Below are 18,621 nucleotides of genomic sequence, written 5' to 3' on the forward strand. Positions count from 1 at the left end.
GAAAACAAAACGATAATGTAGAAAAATGAAAATGATGTGGGAGATAGTCTCCCAAGCACAACCAGAATATATTCAGGATATAGATCGATTCCATTTTTATTAATAAAACATGTGGTTATCGTTCCCAAAACCTGTTAGGAAATTCACACCAGCTCCGCATACCTTGTTTATTAAGCAATCACAATTGTCTAGGTTTTCGTCTCACACAGAACTATTAATAGCGGTTTGCAAAATAAAAGTGGCCGGATTCACAGCATCCAGAAACAAACAGACCGTTTTGTGGCACACACATTATGAGTGAATGGTGTTCAATGAACCTTTTTATGTGTTTGAAAAACAGCGAAAGAGTTTCAATGACGATAACGGAATAATTTCATCTGGGTAACTTTTCCATTTTCTGTTTTCTACTTGAGCTCCTTTATTCTACTGATTGCTTGGTTTAAAGAGCAGATTTAAAATATGATCGTTGCGAGACATGATCCTTTGTCCCAAAAGCTTGCAATAAGTATCAAAGGGAGGTCTCCATTTTGGTTGATCTAAGTACACACTGCTGCCTCACAAGAACCCACAATAGAAAGACGCAACCTGTCATTTTTTTGTGTGTGTAATGGTGGGATGGAAAATTGACTGAATGTGAGAGAGCTTTGTTGGGAACATGGCAATCAACTGGTGGGAGCTACTGAACTGAAATGAAAGAGCAGGGCAAGTTAATTATTAACTGAAACAATAGAATGCAAATGCAACATTATCTAATATCCATTTTTATTGTTAGGTAGTGCTTCTCTCTTCATCTTTCTCGGATTACATGGATGCAAATGTATTGAGCTTTTTTGGCAGCATGATAGAACTAAACAATGTTCATCTTCCCTTTGGAACTTAAAATGGTTCTATGTCCATCTGGGTTACCTATACCAGGGGACCCAACCCCCAGCCTATGGTCCAGGCTGCAGCCTGGTCAGAAGGGGGCCATGGAAGCGGTGGGTGAAGGGTGCGAACATCAGAGGTGGTATTCAGCAGGTTCTGAGCAGTTCTGGAGAACGGGTAGAGGAAATTTTGAGCAGTTCAGAGAACTGGTGGTAACGTTCCCCCAGGAGTGGGGTGGGAATGGAGATTTTACAGTAGCCTTCCCCTGCCATGCCCACCCAAGCCACACCCACGAAGCCACACCTCGCCCACGAAGCCACGCCCACAGAACCGGCAGTAAAAATGTTTGAATCCCACCACTGGCATACATGCGTATGCAACATTTCATTTTGAAGTATGCTGATTAGTATACAATTAAATGACAATAAACTTCTATTCTACTTATTCTATTTTATTCCATTTCCCTCTCTTCCCCTCCCCTCCTCTCCCCTCCATTTCCCTCTCTTCCCCTCCCCTCCTCTCCCCTTCTATTCTCTCCTCCACTCCCCCTCCATTCCATTCCATTCCTGTGTTCTGTTCTATTCTATTCTATTCTATTCTATTCTATTCTACTCTACTCTACTCTACTCTACTCTACTCTACTCTACTCTACTCTCTATTCTCTGTTTCTATTCTATTCTATTCTATTCTATTCTATTCTATTCTATTCTATTCTATTCTATTCTATTCTACTCTACTCTCTCTACTTCTCTACTCTACTATCTATTCTATTCTATTCTCTACTCTACTCTCTACTCTATTCTCTGTTTCTATCTATTCTATTCTATTCTATTCTATTCTAGTCTAGTCTAGTCTAGTCTACTCTAGTCTAGTCTAGTCTAGTCTAGTCTAGTCTATTCTCATCCATATTCAGGGACTCTCACTTCATTTGTTTCACTGTTGTTGACTGCCCAGAATATTTGTGTACAGATGTCATTTCTCACCCGTCTTATGCTTTTGACCTTGAAGGCTTCCGTCCTTCATAATTTCTTGGTAGTTAAATGCTGTATAGAATGTGCATGTATTAGTGCTGTTTTACATACATTTTGTTCTGAAAGTTGCAATGGCTTTTGATGAAAATGGCCCTGTTTGTCTCCTTGTGGTCCGCAATATTTGAGTCTCCATGGTAATGTGACCCTTCATTTCCTGCTTCATGGGCAACGAACAATGGACATAATTGGGCCTGGAGCCTGATTCACATGTCCTGTTTCGTCGGCTTTCTTTTCATACAGCTCTGCCAATTAGACAGATGTATCATATATTTTCTTCCTATCCCACAGATTTATACACTATTAGACTCTAAACTGGATCTGCGTCCATGTGGAACCAGGCCTGCTCAAACCCTGCTGAAAGCATGAGGAGTTAGACATGGCTAACTCGTCCTATTCATCTGGGACACACGTACACACCACCCTATATGTGTCTGGTTTGAAATAGGTCCTATCATTGCTATGGGGCTTACTCTCAAGGAAGGACTCAACAATGAAAGTTCAAAGTGTTAGTCGCCACAATAGAAAAAAGATGTTGAGGTCCTAGAAAGACTGCAGAGAAGAGCAACAAAGATGATTTGGTAGCTGAAGGCAAAACCATATGATGAACAATTGAGGGAGCTGCGTTTGTCTATTCCAGTGGTGGCTGACCTTTTTGGGCTCCTGTGCCAAAAATTGTACACATGCTTGTGCACACGTGCTCACATGCCATCACCCACAAGAAAATGCACGTGCCCCCCCCCCACGCCCCCTGCACATGCACGCACAATCCCCCCACGCCCCCTTACCTGTACTGCGCCTCACAGCTGATTTTCGGCCAGTGTGAGGCCTTTTTCGGCCTCCCAAAGGCTTGAAAAAGCCTCTGCAAGCTTTGCAGGATGAATAATAGGCCTGTTTCGTCACTTCCGGTATTACAGGAAGTGACGAAATGAGCCTATTATTCGTCCTGCAAAGCCTGCAGAGGCTTTTTCAAGCCTCTGGGAGGTCAAAAAGGCCTCAAACCAGCTGTGAGGCGCGCAGATATGCAGTGAGATAAGTTTGCCTGCAGCTCACGTGCTGGCATAAATCGCTCTGTATGCCACCTGTGGCATGCGTGCCATAGGTTCACCATGACGGGTCTAGTCTAACGAGGAGAAGGACCAAGGATGACATGATAGCAGTGTTAGCAGTGTTCCAATATTTGGGGGGCTGAGAGAGAAATATCTGCCTCTACTCAGGGTTGAACTTACAGCCTCTTGATTGTGAGGCAAGAGCTCCACCACGTCACTCCTCCAGAGGACCTTTGGATGGCCAAACAGAATTGGTGTTTACCTTTTGAGGTTGTTCCTCCTCTCAGACTCTCTGCAACTTGCATCTTTGCCACAAAATCTCATCCCGAGATACGATCACCCTCCTCCTGAAAATCTTTCACCCTCGTCTTGCTTCAGTCTAAGTTCCATTTTGTTATTGTTAGCATCTGCCTTGTTGTCGTTGAGTCTGGGTTCAGGAGTGGGCTGTTGGGGGTTTGCAAGGGTTCAGGGGATCCTCTAGCTCAGGGGTCCCCAACCACCGGTCCGCGGACCAGTACCGGTCCGTGGAACAAGTCCTACTGGGCCGCTGGTTTGCTGGGCGCCGCCATCTTTTTTTGATGAAAAAGTGCTTCCGGTGAGCTTTTCCGGGTAGAAAGCTCACCAGAAGCACTTTTTCATCAAAAAAAGATGGCGGCGCCCAGCTAATGCCGGTACCGGGCCGCGCCATAAAAAAGGTTGGGGATACCGGGCCGCGGCATAAGAAAGGTTGGGGATCACTGCTCTAGCTAAGATTCTGCACAGTTCCGAGAACCCCCAAATCCCACTCCTGGCTGGCCTCACCCACCCCGCCCCGTCCCTCCTAGGAGTCCCCACGCGATAAGTGCGGGGCGCACGTGGAGGCTCAGGGATGGTGAAAAATGGGCCTCCCAGAAGTTTGGGAAGGGTGGAAACTGGCCCATTTGCGGCTTCCAAAGAGCCTCCGGAGCCCGGGGAGACTGTTTTCGCCCTCCCGGAAGCTCGAGGAAAGCCTCCAGAGCCTGGAGGGGGGGCCAAAAACACCCTCCCCCACCATGGTGCAGGAGGCCGACTGGGCCACGCCCACCATGGCCACACCCAGCCAGCAACCGGACAGAAAACCCATTGCTAAAATTTTTGAAGCCCACCCCTGGTCTGGGGACTTTTTCCACAAGGCCTTCCTGAGCTGCCAGCTGGAAATTTTACTCACCCGAGTCATTGTGTGGGAAGTGTAACATTTACACGGCACGCACACTTTTCTGGGGAAGGCTAGCTTCATCACAACAGGGCCATGGTGGGAAAGAGGGAGGCTGAGTCACTGGGCTCTTTTGCCAAATGTATTTTGGAGTGGGAAGAAAGAGAGAGAAACAGGAGATTGTCTTTGGTGCGGTTTAGATGCCAGGAGTTCTCTCCATCGCCTCCGTTTGAGAAGTGTTTATTATTTGCATAGTTTCAGAGCTGGAAGGCGAAGTGTTTTCTTGTTTTGGGAATTCATAGGTATGTTCAGGAGGGATCCATTCTCCCCTGCAGAATATTCACAGGCAAGGATACGGCTAACTAATGGGTTTAACGTTTTTATTTGGGTTTCTTTGACAACCTCAATGGGCCTAAATCATGACTCAGGAACACAGGATGCTCAACCTAATAAGAGCCTCGTGGCGCGGCGGTTAGAGCGCAGTACTGCAGGCTACTTCTGCTGCCTGCTGGCTGCCTGCTATTTGGCAGTCCAAATCCCACCAGGCTCCAGGTTGACTCGGCCTTCCATCCTTCCGAGGTGGGTAAAATGAAGACCCAGATTGTTGGGGGCGATAGGATGACTCTGTCAACCGCTTAGAGAGGGCTGGAAAGCCAGGGGTGGGATTCTGCCAGTTTGGACCAGTTCGGGAGATCCGGTAGTTCCAGTGATCAGTTGGCCCTGCCCACTTGCCCCTGCCCTAGTCTGTATTTCCACATGCTCACTGAACCAGTTGTTACATCGGTTGAATCCCACCACTGTGTAAAGCACTATAAAGCGGTATATAAGTCTAAGTGCTATTGCTGTTGCTAATAAACCTCTCCCCTTCCATGAATTGCCACGCTTCCTTTCCCCCTTTAATGTATCTAAACTAGCAGGCCTCAACCCCTCAGACACTTGCATCATGCAAATAATTGGTAGAAGTGTCTCAAGCTGCCTTCAACGGGATTGTTTCTTTCTGGAGCCCATCTGTTCAGTTTGGCTACCATTGCTTTTGAGACTCCTTAATTATTCAGTGCATTCAACGTTGTGCCAGAATGATGAGAACAAAACAAAGCTGACACACCAAGAGAGCTGGCAACGGATGTTCCTAGATGCTTCTAAATTCTCAGACACTGATTTAACATCCAGCTTAAAAATAAATAAAAATAAGGATAATGTTGCTGATTTGTAAGACAAGATGCTTGCGAGTGAAGATAGAGTTGTGTGTTGTACATGCTTTTCCCAGGGAAGCATAGGCTTTGATCTCTGGTAGTCCAGAGCAGGTGTCACCAACCTTTTGGACTTCAGGGACCACTAAAATCGTAATTTTAAATCCCGTGGACCACGAATATAATCTGCCTAACGACTGGCGGGTTGGGTGTGGCTAGGTTGTCATGTGACTGGGTGGGCATGGCCAACTCAACATCACTCACGGCGAGGGGCGCCTCACCGGCTTCTCCTCACCCCTCCCCTCCCAGCCACCCCTCACCTGCCCACCTGGGCTCCTTAGGGCCCCAACAGGAAGTTGTTGGAGCTAAGCAACCACCATGAGAAAGAGTTGGCAAATCAGCTGGCTCAGTTCAAATTGGATCTGACCAAGAAGGAGGCTCAGCCGAAGCACCTCACTGAGGACTACGAGCTTTCCAAGCAGAGGAAAGACCTGCCGGAATGGCAAGGCCAGGTCTCAGCACCTGGAGGCTCAGCGGGCTGAGATGGTCAGACAGTTCCAGGCCATGATGTAGTCCCACTGGAACAAGGCCATCCACCTCTTCGCCACCAGCAACACTTCCCTCCAGCCTTCGCCCAAAGCCCCACACCAGGAGGCTGAAGCAGACCCCAAGTCAGAAATTCTGCCCCCCTCCGACCTGCACAAAAAGACCCCAAAGGGGGAGACTCTGCAGCAACACCAATGTTCATTGCACGTATCCGGCCCATGGGGCTCTAGTTTAAAGACCCCTGATTTAGTGCAATATAAAAAATGCAAATAATTTTTCTGCAGACCACCAACATTTTCTCATGGACCACCAGTGGTGTGTGAAATATCATTCCTTTGGAATCTACCTGCTTCCTTCTTCTCTCCTACGGTGATGCCAGAGACCATTGCCTGTTTGGTAAGATGGTGGTATAAAAAGAAACCCACTTTTGGATAATAAGATTTAAGATGAACCCCAAGGAGCAATGAATGGAATAATAATATGTTAACAAATTACAAATGTGATGGATATAAGAAAATGTATGTAACGAGTATAGAAATTGAATAAGAACTTATATAATATTGTAAAATTAGGCAAGGGAATACTTAAAGAAAAATGAAAATAAGCTACAATATGAAATGAAATTGGATAAATGGAATGCAATGAATATAACAATGTAGGAGAATATTTAAAGAAAAGTGGAACAAGTAATAATATGATATGAAATTGAATATGAATATTGCATATGTAATAATTGCCATGTTTGTATTGAAATGTAAAAACCTGGAACCACGTTGTTCACCTATAGAGATGATTTTTAAAAGATAAAAATAAAATATTGCAAAAAAGAAAGAAAGAAAAAGGAAGCACCAGGAGCCTGATTTGTTGGTAGGTGTTTCATCATTGAAAAGTTTATTCCAGACATATTGAGAAGAGGTTGCTTCCCGCCTGAGTGTTAAATCTTCAAGCTGCATAGAGAGTGGGGACAGCTCAGTCTTGTAAACAAACATTTCTGAGAACAAACACTCATCCCAAACAAAGGCATAGGACCAGATCCAAGAACACATAAAAGTTTAGCAAATTGCTGGGAGTCGGACAGCAAATAACTTTAAATAATAATTTTAACAAGTAAATTTTTGGGAAACTGTCTCCCTGAACTTAATGGGGATATTTATAGTCAAGATGATGGCCATAATCGTACAGTTAAAGCCCGGCCATTCATGTATGTTGAGTCTCTCTTGAACTTTATGCTCTATAGATGTGTTGGACTTCAGCTCCCAGAATTCCTTGCAAGCATGGCCAACGGTATGTTGCCTGGCCGTTCTGGAGATAAAGTCCAACATCAAGTTGGAGAACCTTGCTTTGTATAAATGGTTACCAAGGGAAATAAAATGAAGAGAAAACAAAATTTCTATAGAGGAAATCAAGATTGATTGGAAACCAACAAAATTATCGCATTATTCCACATGAGGAAGGAATTTATGCCTTAATGATTTAAAGACAATGAGTTTTGGATTTGTTTAATGAGGCGGGTCGGTCTATTCTGACAATTAGAGAGTGATTTTCTGGTGATCAGTCTTGCTCAATGAAAACCATATTAGCTGGCAAAAATTGAACTGTCTAAATAAGTCAGCTGTTTCTAAGACAGGAATAACATAGTGAATAAATTGGTGTTTTTTTTTTATCTGCCTCAAAGTATGTTGAACGACTTGCAGGTTATATATATATATAAATGAATAAATGCCTTCTCTTCTGATTATTTGCTCTCTGGACTAATTCAGAGCAAACAGTTGGGTGGATACATTGGCTAAACCATGGTTTATTTAACAAGCCACAGTGGGTACGTTCATGCATTGAAGGGTTAACACTAGTTTACAAGAGCTGAATTTATGCATGCAACATATTAAGTCCAAAAAACACCCAACCAATGCCTGGTTCTTGTGTTTTGGGATTTACCTTCCAAAGTGTGACTGGGAGGGCATGGGCTTCCTCCTTATTTTGAAAGGTAACCCTCAATTTATAACCGCAACTGACCTGGAACTTCTGTTGCTGAGTGAGGCAATCGTTAAATCAGTTGTGCCAAATTTTGTGACCCCTTTTTTTGTTGTTGCTGTGATTAAGAGAACATATGGTTGTTAAGCAAATCTGGTTTCCCCGCTGGCTTTGCTTATTGGAAGCAAATGGTAATCACATTGATGATTTAACCATCATAAACGCATGCCTGTTGCTATTTGCCCAGATTTCGATTACGTAACTGTAGGGATGCTTGCAAAGGTTTTAAGTATGTCACTTTTTTTTTCATTTACGGAATGACAGACTTGAAAAGGACCTTGGAGATCTTCTAGTCCCGTGATGGTGAACCTACGGCACACGTGCCACAGGTGGCACGCAAAGCCATTTGTGTCGGCACGCAAGCTTCAGGCAAACTTACCTCACTGGGCATGCGTGCGCCTCACAGCTGATTTTCGGCCTGTTTGAGGCCTTATTTGGCCTCCCAAAGGCTTGAGGAAGGCTTCTGCAGGCTTTGCAGGCCGAAAACTAGCCCTGTTTTGTCACTTCCTGTTTTTCCAAAAATACCGGAAGTGACAAAACAGGGCTAGATTTCGGCCTGCAAAGCCTGTAGAAGCCTGCAGAAGCCTTCCTCAAGCCTTTGGGAGGCCGAAAAAGGCCTCAAACCAGCCGAAAATTAGCTGTGAGGCGCAGTGCAGGTAAGGGGGCGTGCATAAGCGCACCAACGTGCCTACCGTCCCTGTCCTATTGTTTCTTTTATTTTTCTTATATGTATCCATGTATTCATAACTATGTTTATACCTATTGTCTTGTAAGCAATTGACAAAAATAAATAAATAAATAAATAAATAAATAAATAAGGGCAGTGGGGGGAATAGCGCATTGCCTTCTGGGTGCTGGCACATGAGCACGAGCATGCAAGCGCGTGCACAATTTTTGGCACAGGAGCCCAAAAAGGTTAGTCACCACTGTTCTAGTTCAACCTCCTACTCAAGCAGGAGACAAAGGTGCTTTTTCAAGAGGCAAATGACTTTTTCTTTGAAGACGTTTCACTTCTCATCCGAGAAGCCTCTTCAGCTCTAACTGGATGGTGGGGAATGGAAGGATTTATATTCCTTGCAGACCGGTGGTCGTTTGCATCCTTTTTAGAGAGTCGTTGAGGCCACCTGGAGGTTTGTCTGTGTCCTCAGGGTTACCGGAGTAGTGCAAATGGAGCCTTCTTGGAATGTCTGAAAGGGCTGTGATGGGGAGCTGTGTTTTCTGCAGGATGTTTTCTGCCCTGTGTCTCTTCATTGTTGAACCCAGGTGCAGGCTGTTGGGGATAAGCCTGTGTTATCTCCATCTCAAACTGAAGTGCAGAAAGTTCAGGTAGTCTTTAGTTTGAAATGTTACATGGCCCCCTTGTGGCTGGAATAATTTGATTGCACAATAACATTTTTTTTCTCTCCATTCCTTCATTCCTGGAAAGTCAAGGAGTATATATGGGCTGGGTGCACACAATTCAATACAGCTAAATTGCGTGTTGCCTGATTTCATTAGTTGTGCAAACCTGGATAGTTTACTTAGTTCAGCTTCAGTTAACATGCGCAAACACGGTGGCTTTGTTTTTAACCAGGACACAAAACAGCTCAGTCTGACTTCGGAAGAATACCTCGATAATTTTCAAAACTTTTTTATTAGCATTTTAAAAAATTCCAAAACGTCCTAAAAGAAACCAACTACAAAAAAATTAACACAAGATATAATGAAATTTTGGGCTTGGGCAAGCTAGAACTAACACCGCCTTTGGTCTGACCTAAGCTTAGTACACAAAATTGTCTGATTGGCTGGGTCTTCTTTTGTTGCCCTGCACAGGAGAACCAAGCTGGAAAGCAGGTTAGTGGAGTGGGGAGGGAATGGAGATTTTGCAGTAAACCTTCCCCTGCACACCCACCAAGCAACACCATGCCTAGCAAGCCATGCCCACATAACCGGTAGTAAAAACAATTGAATTCCACCACTGGGCATGCATAAGTGTGCCAACGTGCCTACCGTCCCTTGTCTTAGTGTTCTCTTTTATTCGTATCTATTTCATGTGTTCATAATCATGTTTATACATACATATATACATACATACATATATATTCAACCTTATGATTCTTGATGAATGTATCTTTTCTTTTATGTATACTGAGAGCATTTGCACCGACAAATTCCTTGTGTGTCCAATCACACTTGACCAATAAAAGAATTCTGTTCTGTTCTATTCTATTCTATTCTATTCTATTCTATTCTACTCTATTCTACTCTACTCTATTCTATTCTGTTCTTCCCTGTTCTGTTCTGTTCTATTCTATTCTATTCTATTCTATTCTGTTCTATTCTGTTCTTTCCTGTTCTGTTCTATTCTATTCTATTCTATTCTATTCTATTCTATTCTATTCTATTCTATTCTATTCTATCAAATGCATGCTTGACAAAATTAAAATAAATAAATAAATAAATAAATAAATAAACCCAGTCAAAATCGCGACCTACAACTTAGAAAAATGGGACTTTTGCAACCGGGCTCCCTCCACAATTCCTGGACTATAATTCCCATCATTTATTTCATTTTTATCTATTTTTATTTATTTGATTTGTCAATCGCTTACAAGCTAACAGGTATAAGTATAAACATGAGTAAGAATACAGGAAATCCTCCAGCGCGTTGGAAGAAGAAGGAAGCCTCTTCCCCGGCGCCAGCGGGCAGCATTTCCCCTCCCTCCCAATTCACATTTTCACCCTGCTAATCTTTTCCTTCCTCAGTTTCCCTCCGGCACCTCCAATTTCAAAGTTGCCGCCTTTGATCTCCCTTCAAGCTCCGCCCCTATGGAACGGGGCAACCCCTCTCAACGTTTCCCCGCCCCCCCCCATCGCGCCTCCTTTTACCTGCCTGCCGATTGGTTCCGCCGCTTCCGGAGTTTCCCTCGTTCGGGCCAATCGCAGCTGCCCTGAGAGTGACGTCAGGGCGCGAAGTTTGAAATTTACAACGAAGGGCGCTGGGCGGCGGCAGCGGCGCGATGGAAGAGCCGAGCGGAGGGGAGGCAGCCGGGGAGGCTGAATCGCGGATGGCCGTGGTGGAAGAAGCGGCAGGGGCGGCAGAAGCCACCGGGGAAGAGGCAAGGGAAGCCCGGCCCGAGGTAGAGCCGGAGCCGGAGGACAACAACCGGTTCACAGAAGCCGCCTTGCCGCCCGTACCGGCCGCCGGCAGCAGCCAGGAAATCGCGAAAGATCTTAATTCAGGTAAGGGTTATTTGTCCTCCCTCTTCGCTGCCAGACTCTCTTCTTCCAAGCCTCGCGCGAGCCTCTCTAACCCCGCAGCTAAATTCCACTTTAATTCCAAATTTCAGTTGTTCTGTCGGTTCGGCTCCTGGCAGTTTTGGCGTTTCGTTTAAAAATCCGGAAGTGGTTTACTGCCCTACAGCAAACTGGAGAATAGCAATAGCATTTAGGCTTGTATATCGGCCCAATGACTTTCTGGGTGGTTTACAACTTAAAAGCAGTTTCAATCCAGCGTATTGCAGTCTTAGACCAGAACAAGTAAAAACACCCAGTAAATCTACAATTAATTTTACAATAAAATAATAAATAACATTACAAATCTATGATAAAATCCAGGCTGTCAATTAACCATGCGGCCACACCGTTTATGGTTTGTAATTTTAGTCCATGTGGAATTGACAGACTGGATTTTGTCATAGATTTTTATCCTGTTATTTATTATTTTATTCTAGAATTTTCAGTTGTAGATTTACTGAGTGTTTTTATTTGTTCTGGTCTCTGGTCTAGGACTTTAATAAATAGAATTGAAATTGAAATGTAGAAGCATTAATTACATATTGCCCCCAACATTTTACCGACTTCGGAAGGATGGAAGGCTGAGTCAACTTTCGGTCAGAAATAAATTCTAAATGCAGGCGAAACATCTGACTGTCGGTGCCACCAACTCTAACTTTAGTAATGGGTTGGGAAGACCTTGATGGACGTGAAGGCCCGCACCAGTTAAAAGAAGTGGCAACTGTGATTTCACAATGTTATGAAGAGAATATAATTAACAAAAATCAAAGTTGAAAAATTGTGGCATAAATTGGGTGCGGTAGTCTCAGGAATTACTGCAGAGGTGGTATTCAGCAGGTTCTGACCAGTTCTGGAGAAGCAGTAGTGGAAATTTTGAGTAGTTTGGAGAACCAGCAAATACCGCCTCTGACTGGCCCTGCCCCCATCTATCCTCTGCCTCCCGAGTCCCAGCTGATTGGCTGGGTTTCTTTGGTTGCCCTGCACAGGAGAACGGAGCTGGAAAGCAGGTTAGTGGAGTGGGGAAAGAATGGGGATTTTACAGCAACCTTCCCCTGCCACGCCCACCAAGCCACGCCCATAGAACCAGTAGTAAATTTTTTTTGAATCCCACCACTGAATTACTGGCACATTGGGTGCTATACCCCAAAATCATGGGGAACAATTTGAAAGCTGGGCATTGACACAGTTTCCATCGTCAATTACAAAAGTCCACACTGTTTGCATCCACACATATACCTTACAAGGATACATTATGTTAAGCTTGATTGTGGGTAAGAATTTGATGTGTACTGCCAACATAGCTAATGAACTGGCGGTTGTGATTTCTTGTGTATATAATAGAACAACATGACAGGATATATTACAAAAACAGGATATATTACAAAAGGGACGCGGTGGCTCAGTAGCTAAGGCGCTGAGCTTGTCGATCAGAATGGTCGGCAGTTCGGCGGTCCGAATCCCTAGCACCGTGTCACTGAGTGAGCTCCCGTGACTTGTCGCAGCTTCTGCCAACCCAGCAGTTCGAAAGCATGTAAAAATGCAAGTAGAAAAATAAGGACCCCTTTGGTGGGAAAGTCACAGCGTTCCGTGCGCCACATGACCATGGAGATGTCTTCGGACAGCGCTGGCTCTTCGGCTTTGTGACGGAGATGAGCACCGCCCCCTAGAGCCGGAAACGACTAGCGCGGATGTGCGAGGGGAACCTTTACCTTTTATATATTACAAATAATTTTTGGGCTGTCTTCAACTCAATGTTGATTCTTGGTAACTGCCTAGACAGGTTACTGCAGTTTTCTTGGCAAAGTGTGCCATTGCCTCCTTCCCAGGGCTGAGAAAGAATGACTGGCCCAAGGTTACCCAGGTGGCTTCGTGTCTAAGGGTGGGACTGGAACTTTTTATCCCCTGATTTCTAGCCTGGTACCTTGACCACTACAACAAACTGACAATAATAATTCAGATAGTTCACCTTTAGTGACCACAATTGGGATTGACAGCCGGGTTGTGAATCAAATCTGTTGCTAAGCGAAACTGTGACTGTGGCTTATGGTTTCCCTTCGGTCTATGGACTCGCAAAGGTTCGAATTGTGAAGATTGGTTGCAAAGTTACTTTTTCATCACTGTTGTAACACTGAATGGCGTCTAAACGGCGTCATGCAAATGGCGTCTTTATAGCTCCCGCTGCCTTAAGAAAGTTCAAAACATTCTCAAAGATCCATCTCATCCTGGGCATCCTTTTTTTGAACTATTAACATCTGGCAGACAGTACAGGATAATAAAAACAAGGACAAATAGGCTGAAAAACAGCTTCTATTCCAGGGCAGTAGCTCTGTTGAATTCTATTGTACAATGCAATATTAATGAAACACCAGGGTTTTCCATTCAATGTATAGAATGTGAAGGATGTGTGTTTGTGTTTATTTTCATAGTCATAATGTACACTGAAGATGGTATTTAATTTCATTGTACAAGGTGCAATGACAATAAAGTAATTAAACAAGGCAGTTGCTAAACGATAATACTAGCCACAGTCAAAGGTAAGTATTCTGCATGCATATGTGAACCCTTGCTAAGAGGGGGTGAATGTCTTTTCCCTTTGCTACTAGACGAAGATAAGGAGAGTGAGGGGAGTGAGGACAGCAGCTGCAGTGACTATGGGAGTCACGACAGGTCTGGAACAACTTTGCAGAGGCTTGTGTCAGATGCAAAAGCTCTTCTTCCAGACACCTTCCAGACCAACAACCTCCTCTTCTATGAGAGATTCAAGACCTACCAGGATTATATGTTAGGTGAGTGATTTTAAATTTCTGGTGGTCTGGATTCACCTATCTCTTACATCTCTTATGACCACAGTTGTGCCCCAAAATATCTTGGATTGGATTGGATAACCATTTGTCTGAAATCGTGTAGGGTTTTCTGCCTAAGCAGAGGGTTGGACTAGAAGACCTCCAAGGTCCCTTCCAACTCTGTTGATTCTGTTCTGTCCTCTTCTCTTTTCTTTTCTTCTCTTCTCTTCTCTTCTCTTCTTCTTCTCTTTCTCTTCTCTTTCTCTTCTCATTCTCTTCTCATTCTATTCTAATTCTATTCTATTCTTATGTCCATATTCTATTCTATTCTATTTTATTATATTCTTTCCTATTCTCTTTTATTCTCTTCTCTTCTCTTCTCTTCTCTTCTCCCATCCCATCCCATCCCATCCCATCCTATTCTTATTCCATTCCATTTTCTTTTCTATATACTATACTATACTATACTATACTATACTATACTATACTATACTATACTATACTATACTATACTATACTATACTATACTATACTATACTAATACTACACTATACTAATACTAATACTAATACTAATACTAATACTATACTATACTATACTATACTATACTATACTATATCACAGTCTAGTTTGAATATATACATATACATAGTGAAGAAAAAAGAATCCTATGAGTTTACAAATGCCACCATAAGGAACAAAGCTGTTCCAGAATCTAGTAGTCCTGCTAGAAATACTTTGAAACCTCAGAAACAGACCGTGGAGTGGGTGAGTGGGGTCTCTAACAATGCTTTGCGCTCTAAGTGCATAGCGCTTATGAGCAGTATCCTGAATAACAGAAAGCGAGCTTCCTATAATCTTCTCGGTTGTCCTCACCACTCTCTCTATGGACTTTCTATCTGAGGCACTGCGGCCACCAAACCAAACAGGGATGCAGTTTGTCAAAACGCTCCCCATCGTGCCTCTGTAACAAGCGGCCAGGACAGAAGGAGAAAGCTGTGCTCTCCTCATCTGATGCAGGAAATGCAAAGTTGCTCACTGGAATCTTATATCCTTGCAGAATTGAACCCCTGGGTGTTTTGTTATTCTATTTATTCGTATGCCATTTTTGTAGAAGTATCAGCTGTCCAGGTAATCCGGACAGGCTAATTCTATTTTATTTTATAAGTCTCAAACAATAGAAACTTGCAAGTCTGCAACGATAAATCTGCTGTCTCTTTTACAGAAAAGTGGTTAGGTTCCCATAACTTTTTAGAACAATCATTTACGACTTAGTTTTTCCGTGTTGAGGTTTAAAGCACATTTGGGAAACTTTGAAATTAAAACTGGTTGCACAGAGAGTGACGGATTATAGCCGCTACAGTGTCATGACATTATTTATAGTCTGATGACGATTATGATGATGATGGTAACAGGAGCAGCGCAGGCAAAAAAAAGCCGAGCAAAAACATGTTGTGTCCCTGGTTTAATTTTTTAGCTGACTGCAAAGCCTCAGAGGTGAAAGAATTTACAGCGGAATATTTGGAAAAGGTCCTTGAACCTTCCGGATGGCAGGCAATCTGGCGCACTAATGCGTTCGAAGTCTTAGTCGAGGTAAGCATAACACAGCCAGGCTATTTATTTGCAGGCTTTCAAGCAGCTAATGGGCAATTTAAAAATAAAACACAAAAAGACCTTTAATAGGTAGATGGGATCCCATCTGAAGAGCAAGTTGGTCTCCAATGCACCGAAGGTAACATGTTCGTGTGCAGCCGAAGATAAAACATTGTGTGCATGCATGTGCTTAAATCTTTCCTTGCACATATTTGGCCCTTTTTCCAACCCATGTTGGAGAGATGAATTTCGGTACTAGGAAAAGACCTAATTTTTGAAATCAGTGAAGTTTGGAATTGCTAGATGATCGTCCCTCCTAGATAGGCCGGGAATGAAACACAATGAGATGAGTTAAGTCATTGTAAGGCTACATTCACACAATCATGCAAGTCGGAAGCAAACAATTCTCCCACCTCCTCCTTTACACTTAGGGGTGTGTCGCCCTATTGATCCTCTTTCTCGAGTCATTATGCAGCTTGGGCCTATTTTTATTTGTTTATTTTTATCCTTGCCTTTATTATTTTTACAAATAACTCAGGCTGGTGGACATACCCAGCACACCTTCCTGCTCCTCTTTTCCCCACAACAATTAGCCTGTGCTCAGAGGGAGGGGTGTGTGTGTCACTCAGCTGGCTTTCATACCTAAGGCAGGACTAGAACTCACCGTCCTCTGGTGATTGGCCCACACTCATGTATCCAGTTTTAATGCCTATGATGGGACTGGGTCTCACTGTCTCCTAGTAATTGGCCCAAAGTCATCCAACTGTCTTTCACGCCTAAGGTGGGACTAGAACTCACTGTCTCCTGGTGATTGGCCCAAAGTCACCCAGCTGTCTTTTCACGCCTAAGGTAGGACTAGAACTCACTGTCTCCTGGTGATCGGCCTAAAGGCACCCAGCTGTCTTTTCACGCCTAAGATGGGACTAGAACTCACTGTCTCCTGGTGATCGGCCCAAAGGCACCCAGCTGTCTTTCACGCCTAAGTTGGGACTAGAACTCACTGTCTCCTGGTGATTGGCCTAAAGGCACCCAGCTGTCTTTAACGCCTAAAGTGGGACTAGAACTCACTGTCTCCTGGTGATCGGCCCAAAGGCACCCAGCTGTCTTTTCACGCCTAAGATGGGACTAGAACTCACTGTCTCCTGGTGATCGGCCTAAAGGCACCCAGCTGTCTTTAAAGCCTAAGATGGGACTAGAACTCACTGTCTCCTGGTGATCGGCCCAAAGTCACCCAGCTGTCTTTCACGCCTAAGATGGGACTAGAACTCACTGTCTCCTGGTGATCGGCCCAAAGGCACCCAGCTGTCTTTCACGCCTAAGATGGGACTAGAACTCACTTTCCTGGTGATCGGCCCAAAGGCACCCAGCTGTCTTTCACGCCTAAGTTGGGACTAGAACTCACTGTCTCTCCTGGTGATCGGCCCAAAGGCACCCAGCTGTCTTTCACGCCTAAGTGGGACTAGAACTCACTGTCTCCTGGTGTTCGGCCCAAAGTCACCCAGCTGTCTTTCACGCCTAAGATGGGACTAGAACTCACTGTCTCCTGGTGATCGGCCCAAAGGCACCCAGCTGTCTTTCACGCCTAAGATGGGACTAGAACTCACTGTCTCCTGGTGATCGGCCCAAAGGCACCCAGCTGTCTTTCACGCCTAAGATGGGACTAGAACTCACTGTCTCCTGGTGATCGGCCCAAAGGCACCCAGCTGTCTTTCACGCCTAAGATGGGACTAGAACTCACTGTCTCCTGGTGATCGGCCCAAAGGCACCCAGCTGTCTTTCACGCCTAAGATGGGACTAGAACTCACTGTCTCCTGGTGATCGGCCCAAAGGCACCCAGCTGTCTTTCACGCCTAAGATGGGACTAGAACTCACTGTCTCCTGGTGATCGGCCCAAAGGCACCCAGCTGTCTTTCACGCCTAAGATGGGACTAGAACTCACTGTCTCCTGGTGATCGGCCCAAAGGCACCCAGCTGTCTTTCACGCCTAAGATGGGACTAGAACTCACTGTCTCCTGGTGATCGGCCCAAAGGCACCCAGCTGTCTTTCACGCCTAAGATGGGACTAGAACTCACTGTCTCCTGGTGATCGGCCCAAAGGCACCCAGCTGTCTTTCACGCCTAAGATGGGACTAGAACTCACTGTCTCCTGGTGATCTGCTTAAAGTCACCTAGCCGTTTTTTCACGCCTAAGGCGGGACTAGAACTCGCTGTCTCCTGCTTTCTAGCACAGGAGTCTTAGTCGTGCCTTAACCCACTAGGCTGAACCTGCTCTCATTTGCCCTGTTTTATCTGATTATTCCCGAGCTGCAATTCCCATCACCCCATAGCTTTGCCTGGGATTGCCAGGAATTGTATTTTTCACCACATCCGGAGCGCTTCAGTTTCTCCCCAAGTCCCTCCTTCTCTTCTGCTCAAATCTGCCCGGCCAACGTACAGACAAAAGCTGTTACAAGTGAGGTTTTGCATCCTTTTAGGGCGAGTTTCTTTCCCAGAGGAGGAGGAGGAGGAGGAGGGGGTGGAGGAGGAGGAAAGAAAATAATCCCCTTCCGCTTTCTTGTTTCCCTAACCGGCCAGGTTGCTGATGTGGACTACGCCTCCCTGAGAGCTGTGGTGCGCCTTTCCCGGCCTTTTCGGTGCAGGGTGCAAGAGGGAGGCTTCACCTCGGAGCAGGTGTGCGCGCTGTTGGAACTGAAGGAACACCAGCTGCCGCTGCAGGAATTGTCCGTCGTGTTTGATGACTCGGGAGAATTCGACCAGACCGCCCTTGCAATAGAACATGTCAGGTAGACGGCGCTGGCATAGGTCTCAGGGAGATGCTACGTTTCAAATTTCTGACTACAGGTCGTTGTGATGGCCCAAAGGGGCGTGGCACAGAGGCAACACAGCCAAATAAGCAATAAGGGTCCCTTTATTTTCTCCAACTTTGCCCCCGATGTCCAGGTTACCTTCGGCTGAATAGAATAGAAGTCTTTAACTTCTATTCTGTTCTGTTCTGTTCTATTCTATTCTATTCTATTCTATTCTATTCTATTCTATTCTATTCTATTCTATTCTATTCTATTCTATTCTATTCTATTCTATTCTATTCCA

The 18,621-nt window shown here is 44.7% G+C and overlaps 1 protein-coding gene across 1 annotated transcript in view; it reads left to right on the forward strand.

Moving 5' to 3' along the window:
• The first annotated feature begins 10,823 nt into the window (after positions 1-10,823).
• The window catches only part of SHCBP1 (SHC binding and spindle associated 1), a 38,418-nt gene continuing 30,620 nt past the window's right edge, over positions 10,824-18,621 (forward strand). Inside the window, exons 1-4 of the mRNA XM_026675982.2 lie at positions 10,824-11,101; positions 13,759-13,941; positions 15,416-15,531; positions 18,106-18,314. Of these exons, the coding sequence (XP_026531767.2) occupies positions 10,879-11,101; positions 13,759-13,941; positions 15,416-15,531; positions 18,106-18,314 (731 nt within the window). The 5' untranslated portion in view covers positions 10,824-10,878. The remainder of the gene's footprint in view (positions 11,102-13,758; positions 13,942-15,415; positions 15,532-18,105; positions 18,315-18,621) is intronic.

The sequence above is a fragment of the Notechis scutatus genome, chromosome 9 (genome assembly GCF_049901735.1).
Source record: "Notechis scutatus isolate UNSWTSFEM ecotype Mainland chromosome 9, rNotScu1.2, whole genome shotgun sequence".
NCBI classification, from domain to species: domain Eukaryota; kingdom Metazoa; phylum Chordata; class Lepidosauria; order Squamata; family Elapidae; genus Notechis; species Notechis scutatus.